Here is a 27,014-nt window from a genome sequence, read left to right as displayed (position 1 = left end):
GCTGAGAAAAAACAAGGGGAAATGTATATAATAGACAAGAAGCAGCTATTCAGAATGTACGTATGTGTATATCATCTGTAGTGGATGCACCACTACACTTCATCTGAAAGACAGCCAGGTGAAGGGTGATGAAACCCAGCCATCTTCCTTCAATCCACAAACAGCAAACGCCCAATTGTACCAAGGGAACACACAGTCCAGCCAGACCAGAGCAGACAGACCCAGATCCCCTGCCAGGAACCCAGCCATCCATCCCAACCCGAGCCACATCAGGGACCTGGTCCTGAGCCAAGGCTGTGACCGTCAGACCATTAGACATTGGCAAAAGAGACAATAAGCAGAAAGAGGGAGGAATTGGATGCAGAACTGTAGCCTCATTTTCTGCTTTTCACTCACATTACGCTTCTCTCAGACCAAATCTATGTGCAAATACACTTACTCGTATTTTTTCCCATTAAAAAAAAAGGGCAGCAACATCAACTCTGTTATGTTTATTTTCACTTCACCGAGTCCTGACATCAGTTTCTATTCTTCCTTTTCATTACAGTTTTTATTGGCTACACTTAGTATAACAAAAAAGTCCCTAGAGTTGCAGCCGAGTGGCAGAAAGGAAGTGAACACCAGAAAAGAACAGACTCTCTGGAGGCTTCAAGACAAACTGAGCACAGTAAACAGTTTTCTTCAAAGGTCCCAAATCCACGACAGGCTAAATAGGGATCTGCCTGAACCTCAGTGTTTAAATGAAATTTCTAGTCAAGTCTGAACCTAAACAAACACACATCTTAACTTGTAGTCTTGTAATCTACTTCAACTGGCAAACCTTTTTTAAAGGTTTCTCAGTACATGGCTTCTGCTGGAAAGACAACAGCTATATGGTGATTATTGTTTGAAATGCTCCAGCCTAGACAAACACATACCAGCAAAGCTATAAATAGTAGTAACATTGATATGCTGACAGTTTAGTAGTAGTAGTGCAAAACTAATGCTATCTAACAGCCCTGTTCAGTCGGCCAACTACCCAGCTTGGCCTCTCCTGACTCAGATGCAAAGTTTTGATCCTACCTTGTCAATCTCCTGCTGCAGGACCTGTTTAGCGACCTCCAGATCCTGCAGGCGGACCCTCAGCTCCTCATTCTCCTGCTCAAGACGACTCCTCTTCTTCTCCACACTGTCCAGCTGGCTGTGGAGACGGATGGACACGTCCTTTGCCACCTGTGAGGGGAAGATGGAGGGGTAGAGGTTGGGAAGTTTAGCTCAGTGCGTCAGTCGTCACAATGATACCTAAATATCATACATGAAAGCCCGTTTGCCTCAGAATTTCTTTTACACGATCAGGTATTTGGGCACACAGACACATATTAGGACCCTGCAGGTTGTTCGCTTTATCAGATATTATAACAACATTATGCTGCCTAGCTAAAATGCTAAAATGATCCATTCATAGACTCCTTCAAGACCTTATCGTCTTCATCGGATCGTTTCAGTTTAATGACAATATCCACATAACATGAATAATGTGTTGTTCAAGTTATTAGGGCATGATCCATGATCCTAGGAAACACCTAACAAGGAACTAAAGTTACAGACATAATCATACTGTGGTGTGTACTTAAAATATTCTCAGCTGTAGCAAACCTAAGTCATATCCATTTAATTCAGACATCTAGGGTAAGAGTAGTTTCAAGCAATGTGTGTGTAAATGCATATTTTTCTCCAAAAGGAACCCCAGAGTGTTGTTATCTCGGATTGTAAGTTCACCAAGGTTGAGGGAGGTTACTTATTATGTTATTAATCTCTGTTCAGGTAAAATAGAACATCTGGGCTATGCAAATATCAGAAAAGTTATTAAAATAGTGCTGGAGAAAAAAAAGAACTAGTTAAATACTTGTTATTTGGGCTGAGACTTAAGAGTGTATTATACATCAGGAGGAAGTTTATACAGGCACTACTTGGGGACAATGATGAGGGGACTTTTTTTTTTCCAATAATAATATCAGAAAAGATAATTAATAGCAGCCTAGCAGGGACTGATCTTTTATACATAAAATGATCTCATGAAAGTCTGATTGTGCCCCCCTCCCCGGACTGCCTCCCCCACCACCAAAGCCCTGAGGGCAGTTATTCATTAAAAGTTTCTAATGTCAGAGAGTGACACCAAAGTCGACACCAGCAGCTGGGGGAAAAAAAAAAATTAAAATCCCATGTGACAACTGCATTGCGGTTTTAGTAAAGCTATCATGCTGTTACAGTATTAAAAATCAGAACAACTTCTAAAATGAGGCGAGTTAAATAAATTTGTCTAGTTTGCAAACTTGCATGGCATGAAGCTGAATTAAGCAGCGTTTTGCTGTCTGAAAAACAAAGAGTGCCCTGATCTGCAACACCGATGCAAAACTGGTTCTTCAATGTGTTTTGGGGAAACAATACACAAAATTACACACCGACATCATCCCGAAACACTGTATTCAGTATTCACGTCATAGTCTTTACACAGCCAGTTAAGAGTTTGCATAGGGGCCCAGTGATATATCAGCTGATGATTGGTATTTGATAAATATCGAAAGGTCTGAAAATAAAGTGTGAAATATACTGATGTCAACGGCTGTTTTTCTGTTGTCCCATATTCATTCACATTCATGTGTTGTGGTTTGTTTGTTGTATCAGGATAGAAAGGGGAATAAACTGACAGCAAAAATCAAATATACAACCCCAAAATTATCAGTGTCAGCAGTAACACACAAACACTCGAATCAAGACTTTTTAGCATTTTTTTCATAAAAAAATGTCTGCACAAAGTATGATATCGCACAAAACACTGTGAAGAATTGCAAAAAATAAAAGGTAGTCAAATCCCAATTATGGCTTTCAGTATAGAGGTTTGTCAATTATCTAGCAGTGAAAATTACCAGAGGCTAATGAGCCGAAGCCCCGACTAAAGAGCAAAAACTATTCCACTGGACAGATCGCTGTATCGCATTTAATCAGTCATCGCTGGTTATTAAAGAAGACAAACACAGAAAAAATGAGCTTGTGCAGAGAAAAGGGGTCATTTGTTTTAATAAATATCAATTTCACCTTCAAACTGATTGCTTTTTGCTCAATTCAAACTAAATATGAGGGCTTTTATTTTAAGAGGCTGCATTACATTTGATCAAATTAAACTTTAATGGTTCCCATTGGGAACTAAGTAAAAGACTTCATCTAGTGTTTCGGGGGAAAATCTGTTCAATCATCACTCAGTAGTTCAAAAATGCACTTAAACCCCATTAACCTCCATACTGATTTAATCTAGTGGGATGAGGGTTTTTGTCTCCAATGGTTTAACAGTTTATACTGACCACTTTTCATTTTAGCAGTTAACTGGTGCAGGCTTCAATGATTTGTTATCAATGAACTCGTTGTATTTAATATTTAGCTGTGAGACAGGCAGGTGTGAGTTTTAAAAAATAGAGGTGTTTTTTTGTTTGTAGTGTAAATAGTGCATATCTGAATAGAAGCTGCAGCACCAGTGGAACCACTATTAGTCAGAGTGGATTTATGTGGTTTCAACAATACTCCTGTTAGAGTTTATAAATGCATGTAACGGACTGTCTGCTTGTGCACTTTGTAAATGTGTGTGTGTGTGTGTGTATCAGGTGTCTGTTTGAGCATCACTGGTACAGTGCGTCTCGCTGCTTGTTTGAAACGACTCTCTTGAACACAGTTTGTAATTGTACGTCTGAATGTGTTTTTTTTACGTCTGTGTCTTTGTGGATGAGTTTGAATTGGTGCCAGGATGCACAATGCCCCTCTGTACCCTCACTCTATCCAAATGCTCTCGCAGCTCCACCATGCTCCAATTCATGCTCAAATGTGTGTGTGTGTGTGTAGTTTCTAATAGTTCCAGTGGTATTCAACTCATTTTAAGTCTTTATTTTAAGTTTTTTTCTGAACTTTATTCAGGCATCTCTCATCTTATTATTATATGAAGAGACTTTATTTTAGACAAAAGTTATTAACATGAAAATATTATTTTGTTGCTGTCTGTCTATCTGTTCATTTTCAGTCACCTCACATGTTGGGCTGGTTAAAAAAATATACCAATATAAGCTAACCAGTTAGCTATTGAACATTTAGTAAACTGTAATGTACTGTACAGCTGGATCCAGGAATATTTGTACACTGACACAGTTTTTCTAGTTTTGCTTCTATACATCATCATTATGAATGCTGCAACAGTCAATCAGGATGTGACTGAAATGCAAACTCTTTAATTCAAGGGAGTTAACAAAAGTATTGCGTACGTCTATATTTCTATATAACATGTCCTTGTATTTGTACACCCATACCGTGGTAAGCAACTTTTGACCGTTAGACTTAGAGTTGATTAGTTGATTAGTTAGAGTAGGGGTGTCAAACATAAGGCCTGGGACCAGAATTGCCCTTTCTTTGGAAAATGTGAAGGAGGGCAAAAATCTTGGACTTTTAACTTTATTTTCAGACGTTTTACAACTTTTCCTACCCATGCAAACCTCTCCCATGGCCCTTCATACTTCGTCAATGTAATTAAGTAATAGACAAACATTAAATGTGTTTTGTCTATCACAGAAATCTCTGTTTTGTAAAATTAGCCCACAGTAAAAAAAAAAAGAAAGAAAAAAAAGAAAGAAAAAAAATACTTAAAGGACAGTCTGAGGCATGAGCTACCAGAACTTGATATCCCTAAGCTAGAGCAAAAACAATATATAAAAAACACAAAGCCCAAAAGTTTTTCACTATGCACACACACAGATTTATGGCTTATCCATCTCCCCCTTCCTTTGTTCCTCCTCCCACCCTCACTTCTATATTGTCCCCTTCATTAACACTCCTTCGTCAGCCTTTTGACTCCCAGTAAATGCTGCACTGTTCTTCTATGTTAAAGGGAAACGTGAAGGAATTTAATACCATTGAAGCTGTGGTTTTTACCCAGCAACAGAGCCATAGGATGTAATTAGAATTCAGTCAGGGTGTCAGCTGACTGAGAAGATGTGTGTCTGCGCGCGTGTGTGTGTGTGTATACATGTGTGCATGTGTTAGAGAATGAAGGAGCGAGTGTGTGACAGGGAGGTGTGGAAGAAAAGCATTAAACCTACAGAAAAGGGTGAAAATCAGGCCGCAGGGGGGAAACAGTCACATCATTCTACAAGTGGCAGTTAGTCACCCAATCACTCTTTTTTTCATGCACACTGTGCGGTTATTTGTGTTTGATTGCGCTTAACAACTGGAGTCTTGTTTCTCCACAAACACACACACAGCTGCTTTCTTTCCATAACGGACATCTCTCTTTAACAACGACTCTATCCCTGTAGATCTTATCAGAGGGGTTTTATGTGCAGCCGCTTGTGTGTGTTTACGTGGCCGTGTGTGTATTTGCATGCACTTGTTCTTATCCTGAGGTACAAAGCATACAAAAAAAATATTTGGCACTCGCCTCTTGAAAGAGCGGTTTAAAAAAATTAGATCAGTCTAATTTAGACATACGCAGGTTATCTGTGGGTTTATGTTAAGGCAAAAAGTTGAGCATGTGCATACTGTACTTATCTGTGTTGGTGAAGGGTGAAAAAAGGTATTATGACAAATTATATATCAGTTAATAATTTACAGAAATCTTGTAAAAATATATTTACAGATAAAGAAAATATAATTTATGTCTTTACCTCAACTCATGAACAAACTCTTTTATTCAATATGTTTCTTTTTTTTAACTCATGCACTGCAGCCCAGAACTGCTTGTGATAATGCAAATGCCCAGTGCAGATAACAAAATGATCTTTTACATGCCAGCTCAGTAATGTAAAGTCTGTGTGTTGTGTGTGTGTGTGGTTGCACCACTTTTCACTCATCTGAGAATTGTGCAGGTTATGATAATCTGATGCATCACAGCCCATGCCTGTCCTGGGTCCTGCTTCCTGCTGTGCTCTACCGCATATCTCTTATTGTCTGAGGTTTTCTTTTTTGTAATTTTGTCTCTGTACACCACCACTGCGTTTAAATCAAACAAATAAGTCTTTTAGCTTTAATTCAGGGACTTAGCTAAAGCATTGCATTAACTGTTTAGGAATTACAGCAATTTCTATGTCCAGTCCCCTGGTTTAGAGGTACAAAATTAACTGAGCCTTTGTCTGGCAAGTGCTTTAATTTTTACCTGATCAATTAAACAACTAAAAGATCTGGAGTTGGTTTAAAGTGGTGCGCTTGCATTTGGTAGCTGTTAACCAGAACTGGAACAAGACATTAATGTAAGTGAAGGAGGCCATTATTGGCAATGACAATGAGAAATAACAGCTTAAGCAAAATGTCTTCATCTGTTTCTTCCACTAAAATCCTTAGTTTACGTGCTAGCAGGTTGGCATGCTATATTTGAATTGCTCAACAGCTGAAAGAAAACTTTTCCAACATTGCTACAATGAGCCTATCACCAAACATTTTCTTGAAACCTACTCTAACTAAAATTCCAGAGCTTAACGGAAAAGGGTCCCTAGGCAAACTCATTCTTGATTTTATGCTAGCTGGTAAGAAATCACCTGAACTGAATGGATGATAATGTACTCTGCTACACCGCACACGTAGCTCTTTAAGAAACAGGATTTACATGTGTTACACCACCTAATTTCCAAGAAAACATGACTGAGTACTGACCTCGGATCTACAGCTGTTCTACCTCACAGCATACAGAAATTAAAATAAGACTCGTGCTAATATCGTGGTTCAGATAGCGACCGACAGGTTCAGTCAGTCCTGATGGTCTTTGAAATCACTCACAGTTACTAAACCACTTTGGCTTTGTCCATTGTTTTCCAACTTTGAATTTTTAAGTGCTGAACATGTGTGGGATTCACAGTTCCATTTCTGAATGCCACTTCACTCTGCTTTGTCTGCCTGCACTCCAGCGCTATAGCCATTCTGCTGTCAAATCAAATAGGAACATAACCATTTCTGCTAATGTAAAAATATGACAGTAACAATTGTTCAGTCTGTAGTTTTATTTACATCAGCACTCTGCAGCGGTTCAGCCTTCCATTTACCAATTTAGAAATCGCTGCAGATTCATGTCGGGGAGCGATGACTCTAGTGAAACTGTAACACTCAGCCTTGGAGTTGAGCGCATTGTTTTTTTTAATGAGCTCTGAAATATGCTTACAAAGAGTGGCTCTATGTAGAATTATTGACTGCCTACTGTTAAGCTGAACCCATCAGTTTATCTTGGATCAGAGTAATGCTGAATAAGCTTGTAGCAGCACATATAAACAAGGAGTGTTTTTGAAAAGCTATCTAAAACACCGCTGCTTGCTTGTAATTTCATTTCAGGTAACCCATTTTGAATGTTTGCATGCAGTAATTAAACAGTCGGATTTTTTATTTGACACATAATATGATACAATAAAAAGCCACGCAAATAACTGCAGTATATTCAATGGAAATTGCTGGCTTTTTTGACGTAGCTGGATAAACATACATTTGATCCTGTGAGAACAGGAAACAGCAGCTATTAATAAATGTAAACACGATGACATGCTGTCTAGAGAATGACCAGTCTTCAGTCAGTCCCAGTGTTTAAAGATAATATGAGGTCATTAATTTGAAATTTGAATATGAATTTGAATTGAATTACAGACTGGAAGACAAAAACTATTTCAGTTCTAACTATTTCAATCTAAAAGGACAGTTATTTATATTTCTAGGCCTTCAGTGATCCAAAGTGGATATCTTCACTATTGCTTCGAAAAGCCTAATGTTGCATCAGTGCATCATTTTGCATGAGTCCTGTCATCATTTACAGCCCTCAAAACACAACCATGATAATGATAACTTATCACAGTATGGAGGAAAGAAAACATCCCATATGACTCTATCATTTGTTTTTATTAAACTTCAAATATAATTCAAGGTAAAGGTGAGGAGAACACATTTTATTTAAGTCTGCTCAAGTGAACTGCCTGATTTTGATGGAGACGGTGGGTGACACAGAGGTAGCCCTGGTCTTGATGTTTACTGTTCACGATGCTGACCTTTTCCACAGTCGTCCAACATTCTGGCCCTTCAGTACCCACTTAGAGGGTGTTACGTCACAAGTGGTCTGCTTCGTGTCTATATATAAACCATTATGTGTGAAAGAAGAAGAGAAACAGACAGTGTTGTGACAGCTGTGCAGGCTGTGATCCATCTATCTTAGAAAAGAGGGTGTGAGAGAGAGAGCCACAAGGAGGGAGAGAGGTAGTGAAAAGTGAGGAATTCTCACAGTCGCTGGCATGCTGGGAATGTGTGATCTCGCCTCCAGTATCACCAGCAATCATTTTTAACCATGTTTTCATTAATGCATGCATACAAACAGGTATCTGCTCAGTAGGGGTGGGACTGAAGCTGCTGTAGTTCTTCACAGGGCACGTCCTGTTGCTATAAGCACTTCTGCTGGACTCTGTAACATCCGAAAATAATTCTACATAAGCATTTTACTGTTAACTTCCTGAAATGTAAAGCGTGACACACGCATGGAAACAGCAACTTCCTACAGTATGTGTGTGTTTGTGTGCGTGTGTATGTGAGAGCAACACAAGAGGAACATTTTTACTGGAACTCACACAGTGTTATTAAACAGTAAAAACAAATCCCACTTTAGAAATTTTTATCACAAGCACACACACACACACAAGCACACACACAATGCAAATAAGATATAAGATAAATGTACACTGCTGCTTTTGATGATAGTGAGCATGTGTGCGTTTGGATGGCTGTCTTTTTGTGAGAACTAGTGTAAGGCTTTCAGAGTGACGACATCTTGTCTAGTCCGTAACTTTTCAAGATGCATTGAGGTTATAGCTTGTGGTTAGTTGAGTATATTTTTAAAAAACATGGTTCCTCTCAGCTGGAAGTCTGTCTGATGTTCATGCGTGAATGAGTGAGAGGCAGGATGACTCTTGACCAAGTGACAATGCATTTATAAGAACATCTACAGGAAGCACCCTCCCCCTAACACGCACGCACACACACATCTACTGTGTGGTACAAAGATAGGAAGTATTATAATGGAAAAAATGAACTGAACTAAATGACAAAACAGAGAAAAACGAGAAAAAGAATTCATAAATATTTGTCAAATTATTATGGTCTACTTTATATATCGTGTTGACATTACCGGGAGCACAGACTGCACACAGGTACCATATGTAGCATAAATATTGTACAAAGCACCGTAAAGCTGTCCCGATTTACACTCACTGCTGCAGAGGGCAGGGGTGTCTCCTTATTTGGGCAACTTAAAAGAAGTGTTCAAGGCCCAGGCCTAATGCTAAGCTATGCTAAACACCTTGTAAATCTCTCTCACAAAGGGAATCTACTCATCTTCTGAAAAAGGTAAGTTCACCTTAAAAGTTTTGCCTTTTAAAACTATATCCTTTTAAAATATTACTTGTTCTCAGGTGGAAGTCATCTTAAAACAATCTACTTGAGATACAGTCAGATACAGTCACACCCTTAAGACAAGTGAGTGAATAACTGACTTTTTTCTGGAAATGTGAAGTACCAATGAGCTAACATCATGAGAATCCTAACAACTATTTCCTCTGTGTGTCCAGATGCCTGTTGCCTGTGGGAATGAGAGTAGTGAGTGAGTAGGACAGGAAATGATGTCAGGAATTCTCATAGAGAGTCTGATGGCTGTAGACCTACTGAACCCTTACAAACACACATATAAAAACAGGCAGTCACATGCAAGCAGACACCCGCAAGATTTCTAAATGGGCACAAATAAGAGCACATGATGTACATAATGACATGTTTGTGTCAGAAAGTATTCACATGACAAACACATTAGAGTGAAGACACACTCTTTCTAGTTCACCATTTCTTTCACTTGTCATTCTGACTTTTTTCCATCTGACTTTCAGCCCACGTGCTCTCCCTAAAGGACAACTAAAGGCCTTGAGAATAGACTGAAAGAGGCAGAGTAAGGAAAGGAGGAGTACTTTTGCTGATTTGTTTCCACTTGCATGCGAGTGAGTCATCGAATCTAATGCATCAACAGTAGTTAAGCCAATTACTTTTGCAAAGCAGCTCAGGGCAGAGCTGCTCGGCAAATCAAGGTCAAGTTGGACCATGAAGTGCAAAAACACTGGGGCGCGTCAACCACAAGAACCGTAGCTCAATAAAACGTTTTATACAATAAGTTCGCACATTTCTCTGGAGCAAGAAGAAGAAGAAGCACTGAGATTTTCACTCATGTTTACTCTTGTTTAAGATAATCAGTATGACTGTCATACTTGATAGCTGTTTGGCATTGCACCAAGCTTTTGTGAGGCCTACTGTAAATGCAAAGAAACATGTATTTTCAACCCGCTGTCAAAACGAAACTTACATATAAGGAGTGAAAACCAAAGTGGAGCTTTTTTCTTGTATTGTTTGATTTTAGTTGAGTAATTTAAAAAGGTGAATCAGTGAATGTTTATTAGTTATTTTATGACCATCTTGCAAAGCCTCAGGGACTTACCACCCTTTACTTGGATCACTAGCTGATCTTATGGAGCAACAGCCACTCAATCTAAACTGATAGTTTTATGTTACATTGCACTATGAAAGGGGCAGTATAGAGCTACTACTTAATGCACTTCTGTGTACAAATGAAAACACTGGGCTTTTTTGAATCTGGCCTTCTGGACTTCATGCCTATTAAAGGATAAGAACACTGACGCCAGCATACCATTGCTACACTGGTAGATTTTGTGTAAAACTTTATGATGCATCCCCTTACGATGAACCATTATAAGGGTACTAAAAGAGATTTCATTTAAAAAAGGAAAATATCCAAGTAATTTTATGTCAGTAAATTATTGATTTTTAAACAGAGTATTTGTAAATTCAGTGTGGTTAAAAATATGGGAAAAAATCCTTAAAAAATTAATACAGAAAACTGCTTCATTTTAAAACAGTACATTGTGCCATACTTTTACTTTTACTGTGGGGATGAACTGGGGGATGTTTGTGCATCTTACTGCTTAATTAACTGTGCATTCATTTTTGAGGCAATACTCCACTCAAACCTATGAACATTTTCCAATTGAAAAATGTCCTTTGATTATTTTCACACATCTGATGTCAACTTTAGGGTTACTAAAATGTGCACAAAAATACAACAGTGCTAATATTTAGTTGTACAACAAATGGCACATTACAGACAGTTGGATGATTTTGGTTTCTATGACTTAGTTAATGGCAAAGTTGAAGAGTCTCCAAACAATTTCGCTTGTTTTTATAATTAAACTTTTATGCTCTGAGTCAGAAATTCAGAGCTTTTAAATCTGCAACACTGAAAACCTTTAAACAACGTCAATTTTTTTTAACTCCTATTAAAGCAAAGTGAAGATTAAAGTTTTCCAGTACAGCCTAATCACAGTGGAGTCATAGGGGTAGGTAGAGTGTGTGTTTTTAAAATACGAATAATGAAGCTACCAGAATAAACAGAGGAGTGGCTGATACACACTAGAGAAAGAGAAGCTTAGCCACGGCTTAATGCATGCAAACACACACACACACACACACACACACACACACACACACGAACACACATGCAGAACAGTATGTTGTAACTTGACCTGGTATCTGAGTCCTTGGCCCTGTCGGCAACAAGGCACAATCAGCCATGTGTTGTGAGAGAGAGACACAGAGAGGGCAGACTTGTCTCCCAGCAGTGTGATTTTTTTCAGCTTTCTGTGTTAACGATACCCCTTTGCTGATGCAATCAACAGATGCAGACTTAGCTCATTTTCCCCCTCAAGCTTTAGTCTTTCCATGCATCATCCCTGCCATCACTCCCCTCTCATTTTCTAAACATGACAACTGGCCACTGAATTCAAACAGGGACTCCCTTCTGCCTTTGAGTTGTTTTCTCATTGGCCAATTTGAATTTTCAAACACTGACCAACCACCCCCTTCCCTTTTAGTCACAGGATGTACACTCATCCCTCCCTCTTTCCGTCCTCACTTCCCTCCTTCCTTCCAAAACAACCAGATGGTGATACAGCAGCTAAGAGACAGACAGCAGCAGCGGGCGGGAAGCCCTTCGAGAGTGATTCCACGGTCTCACTCTCTTGCACGCTCTCTCTCTCTTAGAGGATAAAAAGCCCTCATTGTGTCGTCCTTCACGTGGAAAATGTTGGAGGAATGCTATAAATTTCGCACAGAGTAACGGTAGTCCAGGGTCAGTGTGACAAAACACACACACAAAGGCTTTGCCCTAAACTCACCGTGTTCCTGTACAGCTACTGCAAGGCCCTACCAAAACAGACTGTGCACATAGACACATTTATAGTGTCTAAAATGTATCAATTTTATCATTGGTGGGGGTTTCCTGACTAATCAAATTAATTGCCTGTATAAGTGGGTTATTACAGATAGCCCATGTTATAGGAAAAGGAAGGAAATTCTTCAGAAACAAAAGCTCGAACTCGATGCAGTTTTGTGACTTTCAGAGTGTGACAAAAACTGGGTCAAAGGAATCTCCATATACAGACACATCATCAGAAAGCATTACTGTATCCAAACATATCTTCTCTTATGTCACAAAAATAGTGATTGAAGACCGTTGCATAGCAAAAATTATGCAACCGTGTGCAGTGAACTTATGATCTTGTCGCCTTTGAAACAATTGCTTTGAAGAATGCAAGTCTACGGCAAATCGCAGCAAGCTGGATTCTCCAAGATTGACTGAAAGTGGTTGCCCAGAGGTCGAGCGTGTAATGCCTGAACCTCTGTATATTTTACTTCTAAAGATCAAAGATGGTAGAAGAAGTTTAATTAACTCGTTAGCTAATTAAACCTGACAGCTGTGTTTTTATTATTGAGTACCTTAGAGATGCTGGGATTAAAGACAAGACATCTAACGATGTTCCACTTGACTCTTTTTGAGACCAACTTCATTTGAGTCCACACATCTTTTAATTTCCAGCTCAATCTCCAACACTTACTTTTACATCCTGCTCTAGTGTTCGTATCAGTTCTCCATCCACTTGTCCTGTTTGGGCCACGCGGATAGAGCGTCGTTCTGCCTTCCTCAGCCGGTACTGCAGGATGCGGCAGGTCTTGTTTGCCTGAGGAACAGGGGCAATGTCAGCAGATCATGTTATGCATCAGCTGTCTAATCCATCTCTAGTACTTTGCTTCACTGCACTGTTCCTTGCAGCAGTCATGTGCATGTAGAAGAAATGCAGAAAACATAAAATGGCAGGAAAGAGCATTTGTTGCATTTATTTTTGGAGCCCAAATTTGCTTTTCAGATGTAAAATAAATGGAATTCTTTCTTCACGAGGTCATTTTTGCAAGATCTGCGATAAGTCAGGCTCATTAAACCAGTCTGTCTTTGTAACCACATACCTGCTCCAGCTGTTGCCGCAGTTCCTGCAACTGGTAAACGTCTTCCTCCATGTACATGTCCCTCATCTCCAGCATCTCAGATCTCAATTCCTCCATCTCATCCTTGGGGCAGTGAAAATGAGAGAGTATATAAGTGCGTCTGTTATTTTTACACATAGCTAAGTACTCCTCCAGTGTTAACCTGTGGAGAAGGTGTAAAGACTTCTGACTGAACATCAGGCTCTAAGTGGCTGTAAAGAGCTGACAGCATTATATGCACACACAGGATTTTTGTCATAAATGCAAGGCAATCATCACTGTCATCAGAAAATCACTCCATTAAACTTTCCAACATCGTAATGTAGTCCATCAATCACCTCTTGCTGCCATGTATGACTACATCTTCTTCTTTATCACCCTCATAATTGCATAACAATCAGTGTCCTCTTAAAATGAGCTTCTGCAATATTTTCTTACATCAGATAAAAGGGGCCATGCAAAATAGAGAACTGCATGACCGAGTAAGATAATATGACAGTGAACTGTACTCTTGTTTTTTGCCTCACTCCGAAGGTAGTGCTAAGGAGACCAAAGGTCAGGGTATAGCTATTAGCACACCTTGGAGCAAACTCCAGGATGTGGCATCTGTGGATTAAGAAAATTCAAAATCTAAGCAGAGCATTTGGATAGTGTGGGACTGCACTAAAATACAACTCACAAATACTACAGACCAGTATAAATGTTTCATTCAAACCAGTGTTTTTATCTACCCCCGTTTTAGTCACATGCAGATGAATTATTCATTTCAGCCTGACAGCATGAATTGCATCACACTTCTGAATCATATTTAAGGCGCAGCTCTGTCTGTGTTTCCAATGAAATCAAGTATCACACCCCATAAAAAAAGGAAAGTCTAGGTCACTCTGTTTTACGGCAAAGCACGACAATGTGCTTACAGAACTGTTAAATGAACGTGTGCTGGCAAAAATCCCTGCCTCTAAGTATGAGCGTGTTTGTGTGGGTGATGTGTTAGCATAATGAGCCAAATGAGTATGAGCGGCTGTAGTAATAGTAGTGCTGTCATGACTTACTACAGTAAAGAATGTGGGTCAGCTTCTGCAGAGCTCCAAGTGCAGCAACAACAAGCTGTGCGGGTGTGTGTGCATGTGTATTTTTGTGTGTCTGTATGTTTACTATGTGCACAATATGAAAAGCAAGGTGAGCAGTGTGTGCCTGCGTCTCCACTACGTACGCACTAAACTGTACAAGGATGAATCATAACCGTGTGAGCAGGTAAAGTAAAATGGATGGATTTAGTAATGTTTCTGTGAGTGGCACACCGCTGGCCACTGCTACACATCTGTGATAGAGAACAGAGTGAACGAGAGAAATGGAATGAAGTAAAAAGAAAGGAGGATGAAAGTTAATAGCATGAAAAAGAATCAAAGGGAAAGAGCAGACACAAGAACAAAACCCAAATTCTGAAACTGAGAGGAAAAGGAATGAAAGAACAGCAAAGCAATAAAAGGGAATGTAAATGGGAAACAGGAAAAGAAAAATCAGATAGGGAAAAAAACAGAGCGTGAAAACTATCTAGCTGGAGAGGGAGATAAAACATGACAGCAGAGAGTGAGGAAGTGAGGACACGAAACCAGGGAATCATAAGTTAATGTGGTGAGAGACTGAGACTGAGGGAGAGAGATGGTCCACTGACCTGCTTTTCACAGCTAACTAAAGAAGAACAGTGAAGAAGGTCTCTGTCATGTGAGCGAGTCAGGAGAAGAAATCAACCAATCAGCTGTCATGTTAGTGAGTCAGAGTGGTTAATGTCAGAAATGAGTGTGTGCACACATCTGCTGTGATAACAGTCCTCCCTACCTGGCTCTGCAAATCTGAAACCCACCATATTTTGTTGTCAGTTGTGTACGAGGTGATTTAGCTAATTGCTTTCAGTATTTTGTCCCAGCTTTATGAGAGTGGCATTGTCAGGTTTTCATCTGACTCTCATATTCTTACATTCGTATGTGTATTCTATTCTATAAAGAAGCCTACAATAATACAGAGAAAACCCAAACAATCAAACAACCTCTTATGAGAAAGCACTTGGCAACAGTGGGGAGGGAAAACTCCCTTTTAACAGGAAGAAACCTCCCAGAACTAGGATCAGGGAGGGGTGGCCATCTGTCACATACAGCCCGGGTAAGAGGGCGAAGACAGGATAAACGAAACACGGCGGAAGAGAGCCAGAGATAAATGATAACTAATGATTAAATGTGGAGCGGTGTAAAAACAGAGTGAGTGAAAAGAAAAAAGAGGAGTGAAGATGAAACACTTGGTTAATAACGGGAAGTCCCCAGCAGTCTAGGACAAGTGCAGCCTTAAAAAGGGAGGATTCAGGGTCACCTGACAGAGCCAAAACTATAAGCTTTATCAAAAAGGGAAGTTTTGAGATTAACCTTCAAAGTAGAGATAGTGTCTGTCTCCCAAACCCAAACTGGAAGCTGGTTTCACAGAAGAGGGGCCTGAAAACTGAAGGCCTCCCATTCTACTTTTAAATCCCAGAGGAACCAGTCTCAGAGCAAAGTGTTCTTTTGGGTGATACGATGGGCCTGATTATACAACACCTTGTGTCTGAGGAGTTAAACATAAATTAAATATAAACACAAAACATAAACATAGTGGATCTGTATGGTTTTTATGTTCATTTAGGCAATTAGGCAGCAGATCAAGAAGCATACAAGCTGCTATTCTGTGCATTTCTATCACATTTGCTATATTTACATAGATCCTGTATGTTTATTGTTATTATTATTTTCAGATTAAGCCTTCAGGATCATAACAAATGATCAAATGACTCATTGAAGGCACCATTGCATTTATTACCACTATGTTTTCAACTATTTAACTCTACCACCAAGGTCGTCTTTTACAATTTAAATTACTCCTAATTGGTAAGTGAAAACAGCCATCTGCACAAGCTGCACAGATGCTCATCTGTTTGTTTAAATTGCAGTCACAGGACGGACATTCCTAAAAATTAAATCCAGAAAATCTCGTCTTTCTTTGTGAAACTGTGTCAGGTTAGGCATAACATGAAGAGCAGCACGTCCCTACTCCTGGTTTATTGTGTCGAAATACAGCATGTGGACTTGAATGATGATTCAACTGTACTGAGCGTAAGTTCCCCCCTTGACAAGGCGTGCGGTGACTAAAGTGCGTTCAACAATTTGTCAAACTGTTTGTCAGCATGGCACCTACAACCTGACGGTGTATGTTCATGGTGTAGGAAAGCAGGAATGTAAGTACAGGCGTCAGTAATGCTGCGTGCGCGGTACGTGAAACATCTAATCAGATATTCTTTTGTAGCTTCAACAGAAACACAAACAGTAAGGTATAAAGTCGCCACTAATGAGATTCAAACAGCTGCCAACTGTTTTGATCTCCTACGGTGATTACCAGCTGAATGGGAAACAGCTCGGCACCCAGAAAGAGTCTGCATATTCATAGGATGGCGGTGGAAGACTGGCAGGCTGGAGATGTAAAGCATGAAGGAGGAAAAAAAAGATGAATTTTGAAGCGGTGGAAAACAAAGAGAAGGAACTGGAGACTGAGCATTACAGCAAGGATTTATGATAAGTCTGAGAGCCTGATGCCTCTGCAGCATGTTGTTTTGATCATCTGATCACTAACCAGGTGTTCCTCGCAGCTGCAACAACACACACAGCCAGACTTACTTCACTGCCAACCCTCCCGTGGGGCTTTGCCGTGGTCCAATGTGATATGATGCCCCATATTCCGTCAGCAGCCACACACTGCACCAAATATGCACCAACTAGGATGACGTGTGTTAATGATAAAAGAAAGGAGTATTTTGGGGACCAGGAGTGGGCAACCAGAAACTAAACCAAAGATCAAAACACACCCAACAGTTAAAGAAACTCCTGGGGAAAGTGCTTTTTGCTTAGAGACAAGCGCTGCTAATCAATTACCACAGGCAATCAATGTCTGACAATCACTGGCTTGTCTGGTCACTGCCAGGTAGTGCTAGGGGATATGTTCCCTAGCTGATCCTTGCCTTAATCAATCACTCTGGAGGGAGGATTGACCAGCAGCTCGATGTATATAATACATTTCACTGCCTGCAGATGTACTGTGGGAGCTGTGAGATGCCTATTCTATCAAAAACACTGATGAAATCAAATCCTCCTGTGAGCTGAGGTACTTTGGGATAATGCAACAATTGTTTAGTTATTGTTTTCAAGAGTGATGCTTTAGTGTTTGACAGACAACAGGAATTTGATACCGATGCTGCCAGTAGAGGATCTTTTTCTCTTTTTTAATATAAGAGTTTTGCACTTTTATGGAAAACCCCACTCAAAATTCACAACTTGCAGGATTTCCATATTTACTTCCACATTTTAGGTGTTGAGAATCTTTAGGCAATCACACAGCGCTCTACCTCTGTGTTAATACAATGCTATTAATAATGCCTTTAGGAGCAAAGCAGAATACAGCAGCAGAATGAACCGTACCTCCACTGTGCCAACATGCGAAGCACAAGTGATGAACACCAAGTGCAAAATCTCAATCCAAAGCACACCATTGTTAACCATTTACAGTATTTCACCGTTCTGCAACTGCAGATTTTCTATCAGAAACCTATTCTGTCACCAGGAAGCAGCATGTTGTGCTCATGCGTGGCCAGGGGTGCAGACAGACTCTCTATAACATCAACATCCTTGTAGTGAGTACTCTTGGGAGGCATCCAAAGGAATCTCTACACAGTGAGAAGCAGGTCAGAGTGACTTTTAGAGGCAGACTTTGGAATAAAACAGTATGACAGAAAGATGATTTGTTTAAGGAATGAAAAATGACAATGGCGTCAAATTGCTAAATAGGCCAGGTGTATGCATGTGACCAACGTCAGGAGTGTTTTTCATGGGAACCCATGCAAAATCTGGTGTCACTGCTTGAAAAAAAAAGACTAAAACCCTGTTTGTGAAGCACTATGTAGGTTAAGCAACTTCAAAAACACGAGCTGACTTACTTTGAGGTAATCATTCTCAGATCTCAGCTCTTCTATTTCCCTGACAAACTCCTCGTGCATGCTGTCCATAAACTCCTCTGTGAGGTCTGAGAAAGCCAGAGATGTGCTGGCGGGCACCCGGCTATCAAATGAGGTGACCGATCGCTCCTCGCCCGGGGATATGCTCCCTTCTCCCGTCTCGATACCGGTGGAGAGCCGGTCCTTCTCTCCGGAGGAGCAGGTGGTCTTAGCAGCAGCAGCAGCAGCTTGTTGGCTGGTTCTGTCCGCCAACGCGCCATCCCTGAGCGGCTTCTCTAACTCCGGCCCGCCGCCCCTGCTACTCCTCGACTCGGCGTCGCTGCTCACAGCGTCCGTGGACAGCTTGTTTTCCTCAGAGGCGCAGTCCGACAGCTCGGAGCTGCTGTCGGTTGGGGAGAGCTTCCCCGGGGCGCATCCAGAATCCTTGGATAAATCATCGGATCCTATGCTGGCGTCCGACACCTTCCTCCGCGCTACGGTGCTTTTGATGGCCTTGGACGCCGAGCCCTTGGAGGACATGCCACCAGAGAGGGAGGATTTGCCGGCGGGTTTTCCGCCACCACTCTTCTCCCCTTTGCCGTCCTTCCCAGCAAGACTTCCCACGGGGCTGCGCCTGGATATGCGGCTACCCAGATGAATGGCTCCTGGCTTGACACTCAGGGTCGGGGTCCCAATCCCTCCTCGGATCTTCGTGAGCGACCACCCGGGTACATCCTTCGGTCTCGCCGGAGATGGGGCCCGGTTGATCTTCTTCTTCTGGCCTGGAGTGTGAGCGGACAGCACGGCAGAAAGGTCCGCAGATTCGGGCTGCTGACCGGGCACCGCGTGCTGCATCTGCCCGCTATCCGAGCACTCCGTCCCGCCTCCGCTTTCCATCTTCTGCCGGAGATGGAGTCTTCGTTCCTTGGGCGAGGCGAAGACGAGGTGAGTCGGAGAGTTGTGGACATCAACCTCCTTTGTTTTTGTCATTCATTCCGTTTAGGCAGATACGAGAAAAATAGAAACGAAACCTCCTATTTGCAGAAACAGGAGGCAGAAGTTAGGAGTGTGAATAAACAACTGCAGAGCCACACAAAAGGAGGAGATCACTCCGGCCACAATGAGGGCTTGCAACGCAACAGGACGAAGCGGGAAGTAGAGTCTAAAAGATCGAGAAAAGATAAATACAATCCAATTTTCCAGTTCTGTGTGCCGCAAATGCACCAATTATTCCGCTTTGTTCTGCTGGATCCTCCACTCCTGTCCTCGGGATCTCCCTCTCTCTGCCTCGATGACACAAATTAGCCGGTTCCTGCTCAGAGGAATTGTGGGTGAGAACAGACGGCAGTGCGGTGCCTATGGTCACCTCTCTCTCTCTCCTCTCATATAACGGGATGTAGCTCTGGAGGAGAGAGATAGTCTCGTTTCTGCAGCTCTCTGCCGCCACCAATGCAAGATATCAGAAAAACAGTAAGACACAGCAATAAATAAATAAATAAATAAAATATTGTGTAGAGACTCCAGGGCTCGGAGGACAGGGCCCATTTATGCACACTTAAGTCAGCTTAAAATATTTTCATACAGGTCAGTAAAGCAGCTGTGTGTGTGTGTGTGTGTGTGTGTGTGTGTGTGTGTGTGTGTGTGTGTGTGTGTGTGTGTATAGCAGCCAGACCAGAAACCTTTCCTTCCAAAGTAACAGATATTTAACATGCACGCAAATCATAGAAGAAAGGTTACAACAGCATACAGCTGCATTGTGGGAGGTGAGAGCATCACCTGACCCCAAATGTGTGCATTAATGTAGAGTACACTGTAGGGCTCAGATTATCTGTCTCCTTCTAAGCAAACAAACAAACAAAAGATTCCTCTGACATCACACTCAAGCAAATCTTTCTTATTCTTCTTAAAGTTTAGGTAGATAGGTTTGTCGCAAACATCGCATGAAAAATAGTGTCAAAGAACAATATTTCTTTTGTTTTAAATAAAGCATGCAATTTATAGTATCCCTTCTGTTTCCCTCCTTTCTGTCACCTGTTTATCTTTTACTTCTCAGACTGTAGACTGTTATTATCCTGCATACTGTCCCACTGTTCCCCCATTATTTATTGCCTCCGACAGCTTTAAATTTGTAACCTTTGGAGATCCCTTTTCACAGTCCCACCATTATTCTATCACAACTAATCATTAAACCTTAAGCGGCTATTGATATCCTGTAATTAGCATGTGCAGTTAAATTTTACAGAGCGCTGAGTCAGGCAATTCTCTGTTTTGTTGTGTTAAAGAGATTGTATGGGTTTTAAGGCATGGCCGAAAAACCCACGAGACCCGTCACCAGTCAAGATAAACTACTTACAGATAGGTGGAAAATTAAGTGATAACATTTATCCCATAGTGAAACATTTCCTGATAGGTAGGGTCTCATTCAGAGGTCATCAGGGGGCTCACCGAACAGTTTGAAATGAGTGGAGCCTGTGCTACAGCTCACACAATCATCAGATCTTAACCAAACTGGATACCCATAGGAGGTTTTTCAAGTAACGTGTTAGATATTAGTCCACCAAAATCTTGGTCTAAAGCTGGACACCAAAATGTATTTTTTTAATAAGCTGTATTTGCTTGTGCAGCATGTTTATTAGCATATACAGCATAAGTAGGAACCATAAAGTTGATTTTTTAAAATGTGTTTGTGCATTATTTTTGATAACTGACTGAAGGGCCGTGTCATCGTCTGCCATAAACTGTATTTTTGTTTCAATAAAGCTACAAAGCAGTGCTGGATCTCCTGCCCTGTATGCACACAGTCGGAGATTTCCAGTAATAACCATCGCATGGTGCAATCTCAGTGGGCTCAACAAATGTGTGTAAACACTCTTCCAAGCAGTTAGAGCACATTATGACATTTAGCAGCATTTCTAATAACATTTATTCTCCAAGGCTCCTTTTTTGCCCATCCTGCGGGTGCTTGTAACCATCATCTGACTAAAGTCTTATCACAGAGACAATACAAACCATATTGATTCAGTCCATGCTGTCAGACTCAAACTCTGTGAATGTCTTATGAGTAGAAACTTGAGGACAACAAACACAGAATCGAAGCCATGAGAATAGATTTTCCCACTCAGGGATCAGGGCTGGTGAATGGCCATTTGCTATGTGCTGAAGCAGTGGGCTGTACTGTGTTTACATCTGTATAATTCATGTAAACACGCGGCTACAAAAATAGCACTATTGTAGGACTTTCTAAACTTAAACACATTATGGAGCAATTACGTTCTCAGTCCATCACAAGCAGCTGCTGCCACGTTTCACTCTGTATGTGATCTGTCATGTGTGAACGATCACATAGTTATCTACACACATTTGTATTTTTGACGCATTTGGATTCAGCCAGAGAAATTAAAAATCTCACTGTGCAAAACAAACATGCATGCAACATTTTTACTGTTTTTGCACCCCCGAGAGGATATTTGAAACACATTCCAATGAAACCTCACACCTTAAAGGAGCATCCAGTGAGTGAGACCACACCAAACCTCTCTGAATGAAATAATATAACCGATTAAATGAAAGCACTGTCATTTACATATGATGGGTAGCGTAAAAGGTGCTAGAAAAATCACTTTTGGTTCAGCTGATCAATCCACTACCTCTATCCTAAATCCTGCTTGAGCATTCTACTATGTTCGCTTGTTTATCACTTTCTCTGGCAGCGGTCTTTAATCAGTATGAAGATACTGCCACTAGCAGACTGCATCTGAAATCATGCAGTCTTTAAATCATTCATTGCTAATGATCCTGCAGTGGCAGCCGCAGAATTACAACCTAGTATACTCTATTATCTTCTCTCACACCACAACAAAACCAAATATCTGCTTTAAAGGTCTAATAATGAACAGAAATAGAAATATTAAACAATATTTTACACTCCCAGTTAATCCATTTAGAGCACTCATTCATTGCAGAAATCTTGCCTATAATCAGTTGGAAAACAGTGGAAACAATGTTGTTTTATTTCCGGTTTGTTTTGGCAATAATAAGGCAAGAATAAGAACATGGTTAGCAGCGCGTTCTGCTGAGTCAAGCTGACGGAAAAGATAAGGGAGGAGTCAAGAGCATTACAGGAAAGAAAGGAAAGAAACAAGATAACAACAATATGAAACCTATTTAAAACATTCTCTCGATTAGATGCCTTTCTTTTTTACAACAAACATATGACGATCTTTCATTTAGTGTCACAATGATCTCATATACAATACAAGTACAACGCTGTATGCCTGACACAATGCATCTGTCAATTAGTTTGCTGTCTACACACACACACACACACACACACACACTACCAGACCTATCCTTTTCCAGATCAGGCATGTGAGAAGGTTTGCTATGAATGGTTCTTTACCAGAGCCCTTAAACTGAGCCAGCTAAACCAAATTTAGCCATCGTGAATTTTATTATGAAAATATGTGACATGTAATATTAAAGTCCATTTCATACCAGGCAATTTTCTGTGCATTGCAATTATATACCCTTATTAAGGATCCGGTTTAACATCAAAATTGCAATTTGGAGCAGTTGAATGGTTCTTTGAATCATTAATGAACCGACCCTCCATTGTTGGTGGTATACCACGTTCATTGAATATTAAGCAGACCACAAACAGCACCCATGTTGGCCCTCACAGAGCCCATCAAGTCACCCCCTTCCTCGGCCCGTTCTTCTAATAACCAGTGTTTAGCCAGATAATGAAGAGAAATGCAGATTTCTGCAGTATTAAAACCCCACTGTAATAATGCAATTGGCTTTTATTGTTTTCAGCAGGCTCTTTGTTACAAGAACATCTTGACACATTATTTCCCAAATGTTTTTGATACCTCATTTTACTGCACCATTTACTCACAGCAGTTCAATACGGCAGTTTCAACAAGCTGTTCTGTCATTTGCTTACCAGTAAAATATTTTGTGATTAGCACTTTGAATGTTGCAGAGATGTCTTTTACATAGTATAAAGACAAATAATTGAAGCTGCACAATTTAAAGTCTTTTCTGCCTTTAGTTTGTTGAAGTATTGCGATTTTTCTCTAGCAGATTTTTCAAGCTTTGTGACAGTTTTTACTCTTCAGTGCTCCTGGAGTGTGGTTTCAAGGTCAAAGCAACTCACTGTGCTCCTGGGCTACTTGGGCCACAGCATTTTATGGGAACACAGAACTTTATTGGTGACAGTTATGTTACATCATTAGCCAAACACATTTACATTCAGGAAGAACACAGTGGGGTACAAGATTCTTTTACAAATCTGCTGAGTTTGCATAATAAAATCAAAATGCAATAATATAAAGGAATATATTACTATGTTTTAAGGGAACAATGAAAGAATACCCTGCAATCTTGCACGGATATTGCCAAGAATTAAACGTCACATGAATATGTCTGAATCCAAGAGCATCATTGGTGTTAGTTGATGAGCTAATATTCAGTTCTTTCTCATGTATGGCATGTAGGTTGGCACCAGAAGTGCTTTTTTTAGGAATGATATCTAAGTTTTGCTTCATTATTCGCTTTCAGCCATTAGAAAGGAGAGCATAAATGAGGTGAATGGCTTGACAGTTGTGTCGCAAGACTTCACATCACCCCTCTGCCATCCAATCCGTTATGTGATTCTGGTAGGAGGTAACCCACGCAGACCAACCAGCAAGTGCTCCTTAACAATGAGCATATTTTACTAATTGTGAGTGAAAAACACCCCGATGTGCCTCACACTGACGTCCAGTCTGAGTGCCGGTCTGCTTTGCTGAGACAAAAAAAAAGGCATCAGCAGAAAATTGCTGTCCTTGCACGTTATTTTCAGTTCAGTAATTGGAAAGCAGTGAGTGTGTGTGAACTAGAGCTGCATCAGCAATGTCACTGCTACATTCTGCCTGCTGACATTAGTACAGGACAGATATTCTCAACCATGATTTTCTTATATCATGAATTTCCTTATTTCATGCATTAAATGTAGGTGCACTCTCTGTGTAGTGATCACTGTGTATTTGTAATCAGTTACGCTTGCTTTATCACAGTGCTGCCGTAGGGGACCAAACTAACCTGGGTTTTCCCTTCCTTACAGAAGCTACTGCTTCTGCAATGACGTTGTCAGCCTTCACCAATTGTGGTAAATCCCCCTTTGAGAATTGTTGTGGAAATTTGTCTCCTGCAAGTAAAATGAGTCTCATGTGACCTGCTTTAGCTGGAATAACACGTTTGTGCTCAACTTACCTCCCTGCAGGGTACAGTAGGTGGCCTATATATGATGATATCAACTTCCAGACCTTCTGTTGACACTGTTGGATCTGCCTGGAGCTTCTCATAAGTGTGCCACATAAATAGTCCTGTACATTGTTCAAAACCATACGAAGAGCAACAGCCAAAGGCCTCCTTCTTGAATTAGTATTCAATAGTTTGGGTTCCAGACCTCATTCAAAGACCATTTATCTTGTAGTTAGAAGAGGATCAAAATTCCCTTATTGCTGGAATCACTTTGTCCAAAACACTCAGTTTCCATAATCATAAAGGGATGTTATTTCATGAATGATATTTTTCTGCAAATCAGCACAAGGAGAACATACACAGTACTGAGTAAATGTCTTTTTTATTTCTATTTCTTTCTATTTCTATTGGGAAAAGGATTGAAACAGGTATAACAATACACAGAAAAACACTATACATGCGAACAAAAGGAGTTTGTGCATTTCTAACCAGTCTATATTTGGTATGACCACCTTAATTCTCTCTCCCGAACAAGCTTTCTCATAATTTCCTGAAGCAGCCTTCAGGAACAGTTCTCCAGGCTTGAAGGGCGTTCCAAGTTCTGCCTGTCGTTTCATTCTCTGTCAGTCCCACGGTGCTTCAACAATGTTGATGTCTACTCTCGCACTGAGACAGTTTCTGATGAGGGTTTGGTAAATAATAGATAAATCAGCTGAAAGGCCAGAGGCACCTCACAAATTTTGTCTCAGGTCTTTGTTGGTCTGATCCATCCTTGGAGGCGCTTTTTATTGCTGAATTGGTCAGTATTAAGTGGGTGAAAATAAAGAAAAATCCTCTGAAAAGGATCAGGCACTAGGACTGAACTGAAAATGTGTGAAAAAGCAGCCAATGTCCAAAGAAAATCTTTGAAGGACTTTCAGAAAGCCTGGAGAACGACTGCTAAGGGCCACTTGAAAAAATAATCTAAAGTCTGGCTTCTTGAAAGCAAAATATGTAGTAAAGGCTTAAGACCTTTTCACAGTACTCTGTACAATTAGTTTCAAAGGTTTGGTTTCTGTTGGCTACTGACGAGTGAACAACTCAGGGAAAAACTTTATCTTTTACCTCCATCTAGTGGTGAGTAGGGAAACTTGGCGAGTACACCAGGAAGAAAAACAAAACTGTTTGACTAATTGTATGATAAAGATCAAAGCGTTTGCTTGACCACAGGTGAATTTAGAGGCAATTCATCGCAGCAAACAGGAAGCAAACTATTCAAATCATTAATGCTGTGAAGCAGATAAAGTCAAATGTTAAAACCAGCTGCTTTTTCTGTGTGATGCAAATTAAAGCATTCTTTTTCTGGTTTGTTCTTTTCAGATATCTTAAGTATTAAAATTACAGTCATGTAGCTTCTTTAGGCTCAACATAATGCTTTGATAATGGGTTTTTTTTTGTGTGAATTATACATAGAGGGGTGAGCAGCTGTATCTGCATGCGGTTGTGCACAAGCTGAACTCTTTGTCCCGCTGTGTGCCTGAATAGAAACCATTTTCTCCTTCTAGTCCACTGTTCTCTCTACCTCTTCCCCTCCTCCTCATCTCCTGCAGTCTCTCATCCTATTCTCTGCCCCCCTCCCCCCTCTTTTCTTCTCATCACACCATCATTATGCAACTCTGGGAAAAGAAACACACTGATTGTTTGTTCTGAAAGAACAAATTACTACTGACAATTAAACTTTTCTCCATCCAACATTAAGATATAATGGCACTACAGAGTTCTTTTAGAAATACTCTTGATGCAACAGTGCATCATTAGTGCCTGGCCTGGTTTTGTGTCATCTGTGAAACATTGTGGGCCTATGACCTGTGAGCCTTCAGTAAATGTTATGAGAGGATATTGTAAAAGCTTTATCAGACATTCAAATACAAGCCAACATGGGTACTAAATTGTAAATGTTTTATCATGTGCCTCGTTATTGCTCATGCCCCAGTTCTCCTCTAAGCAGGCTGCCTGCTATATCAAATAGATAAGCTGTATTACTGATGACAGTTGATACAATCTCTGACTAAGTTGAAGCCATATAGACGTGAAATGAACATCAGATATTGAAAACCCTGTACTGCTAAAGCAGCTGTGGAACACAGTGTTAGTAAGCAGCTGTGCAAACCTGACCTTTGGTAGAGAAACCTCAGATGTTTTCAGAAATAGAATTATAATCAAAACATTAAAAATCGCTGGCTGATTAGGGTATCAGAATGCAAGTTGAATATGTCCTCATTTTGAGCATCAACACTGTCTCTTATCACAAAACATCCACGAACCACCATGAAGGGGCCTTTTAATTCCAGCTATTCTCAATGTGTTATTCATGGTAATG

The 27,014-nt window shown here is 40.5% G+C and overlaps 1 protein-coding gene across 2 annotated transcripts in view; it reads right to left on the bottom strand.

Moving 5' to 3' along the window:
- The window catches only part of mtcl2 (microtubule crosslinking factor 2), an 88,961-nt gene extending 69,208 nt beyond the window's left edge, over positions 1-19,753 (bottom strand). For both annotated transcript variants that reach the window (XM_085260509.1, XM_085260510.1), the window contains exons 1-4: positions 18,413-19,753; positions 13,387-13,488; positions 12,981-13,103; positions 1,063-1,212 (exon numbers count right to left, since the gene is read on the bottom strand). In XM_085260509.1, the coding sequence (XP_085116635.1) occupies positions 1,063-1,212; positions 12,981-13,103; positions 13,387-13,488; positions 18,413-19,399 (1,362 nt within the window). In that variant the 5' untranslated portion in view covers positions 19,400-19,753. The remainder of the gene's footprint in view (positions 1-1,062; positions 1,213-12,980; positions 13,104-13,386; positions 13,489-18,412) is intronic.
- Positions 19,754-27,014: the final 7,261 nt, after the last annotated feature.

This window comes from Mchenga conophoros, linkage group LG20, assembly GCF_057382185.1.
Source record: "Mchenga conophoros isolate Kocher_MC1m ecotype Shallow Benthic linkage group LG20, M_conophoros_male_GT1.1, whole genome shotgun sequence".
Taxonomy (NCBI): Eukaryota; Metazoa; Chordata; class Actinopteri; order Cichliformes; family Cichlidae; genus Mchenga; species Mchenga conophoros.
Note: the sequence above shows the minus strand (reverse complement) of the source record. Positions and strands in the feature narration are given on the sequence as shown.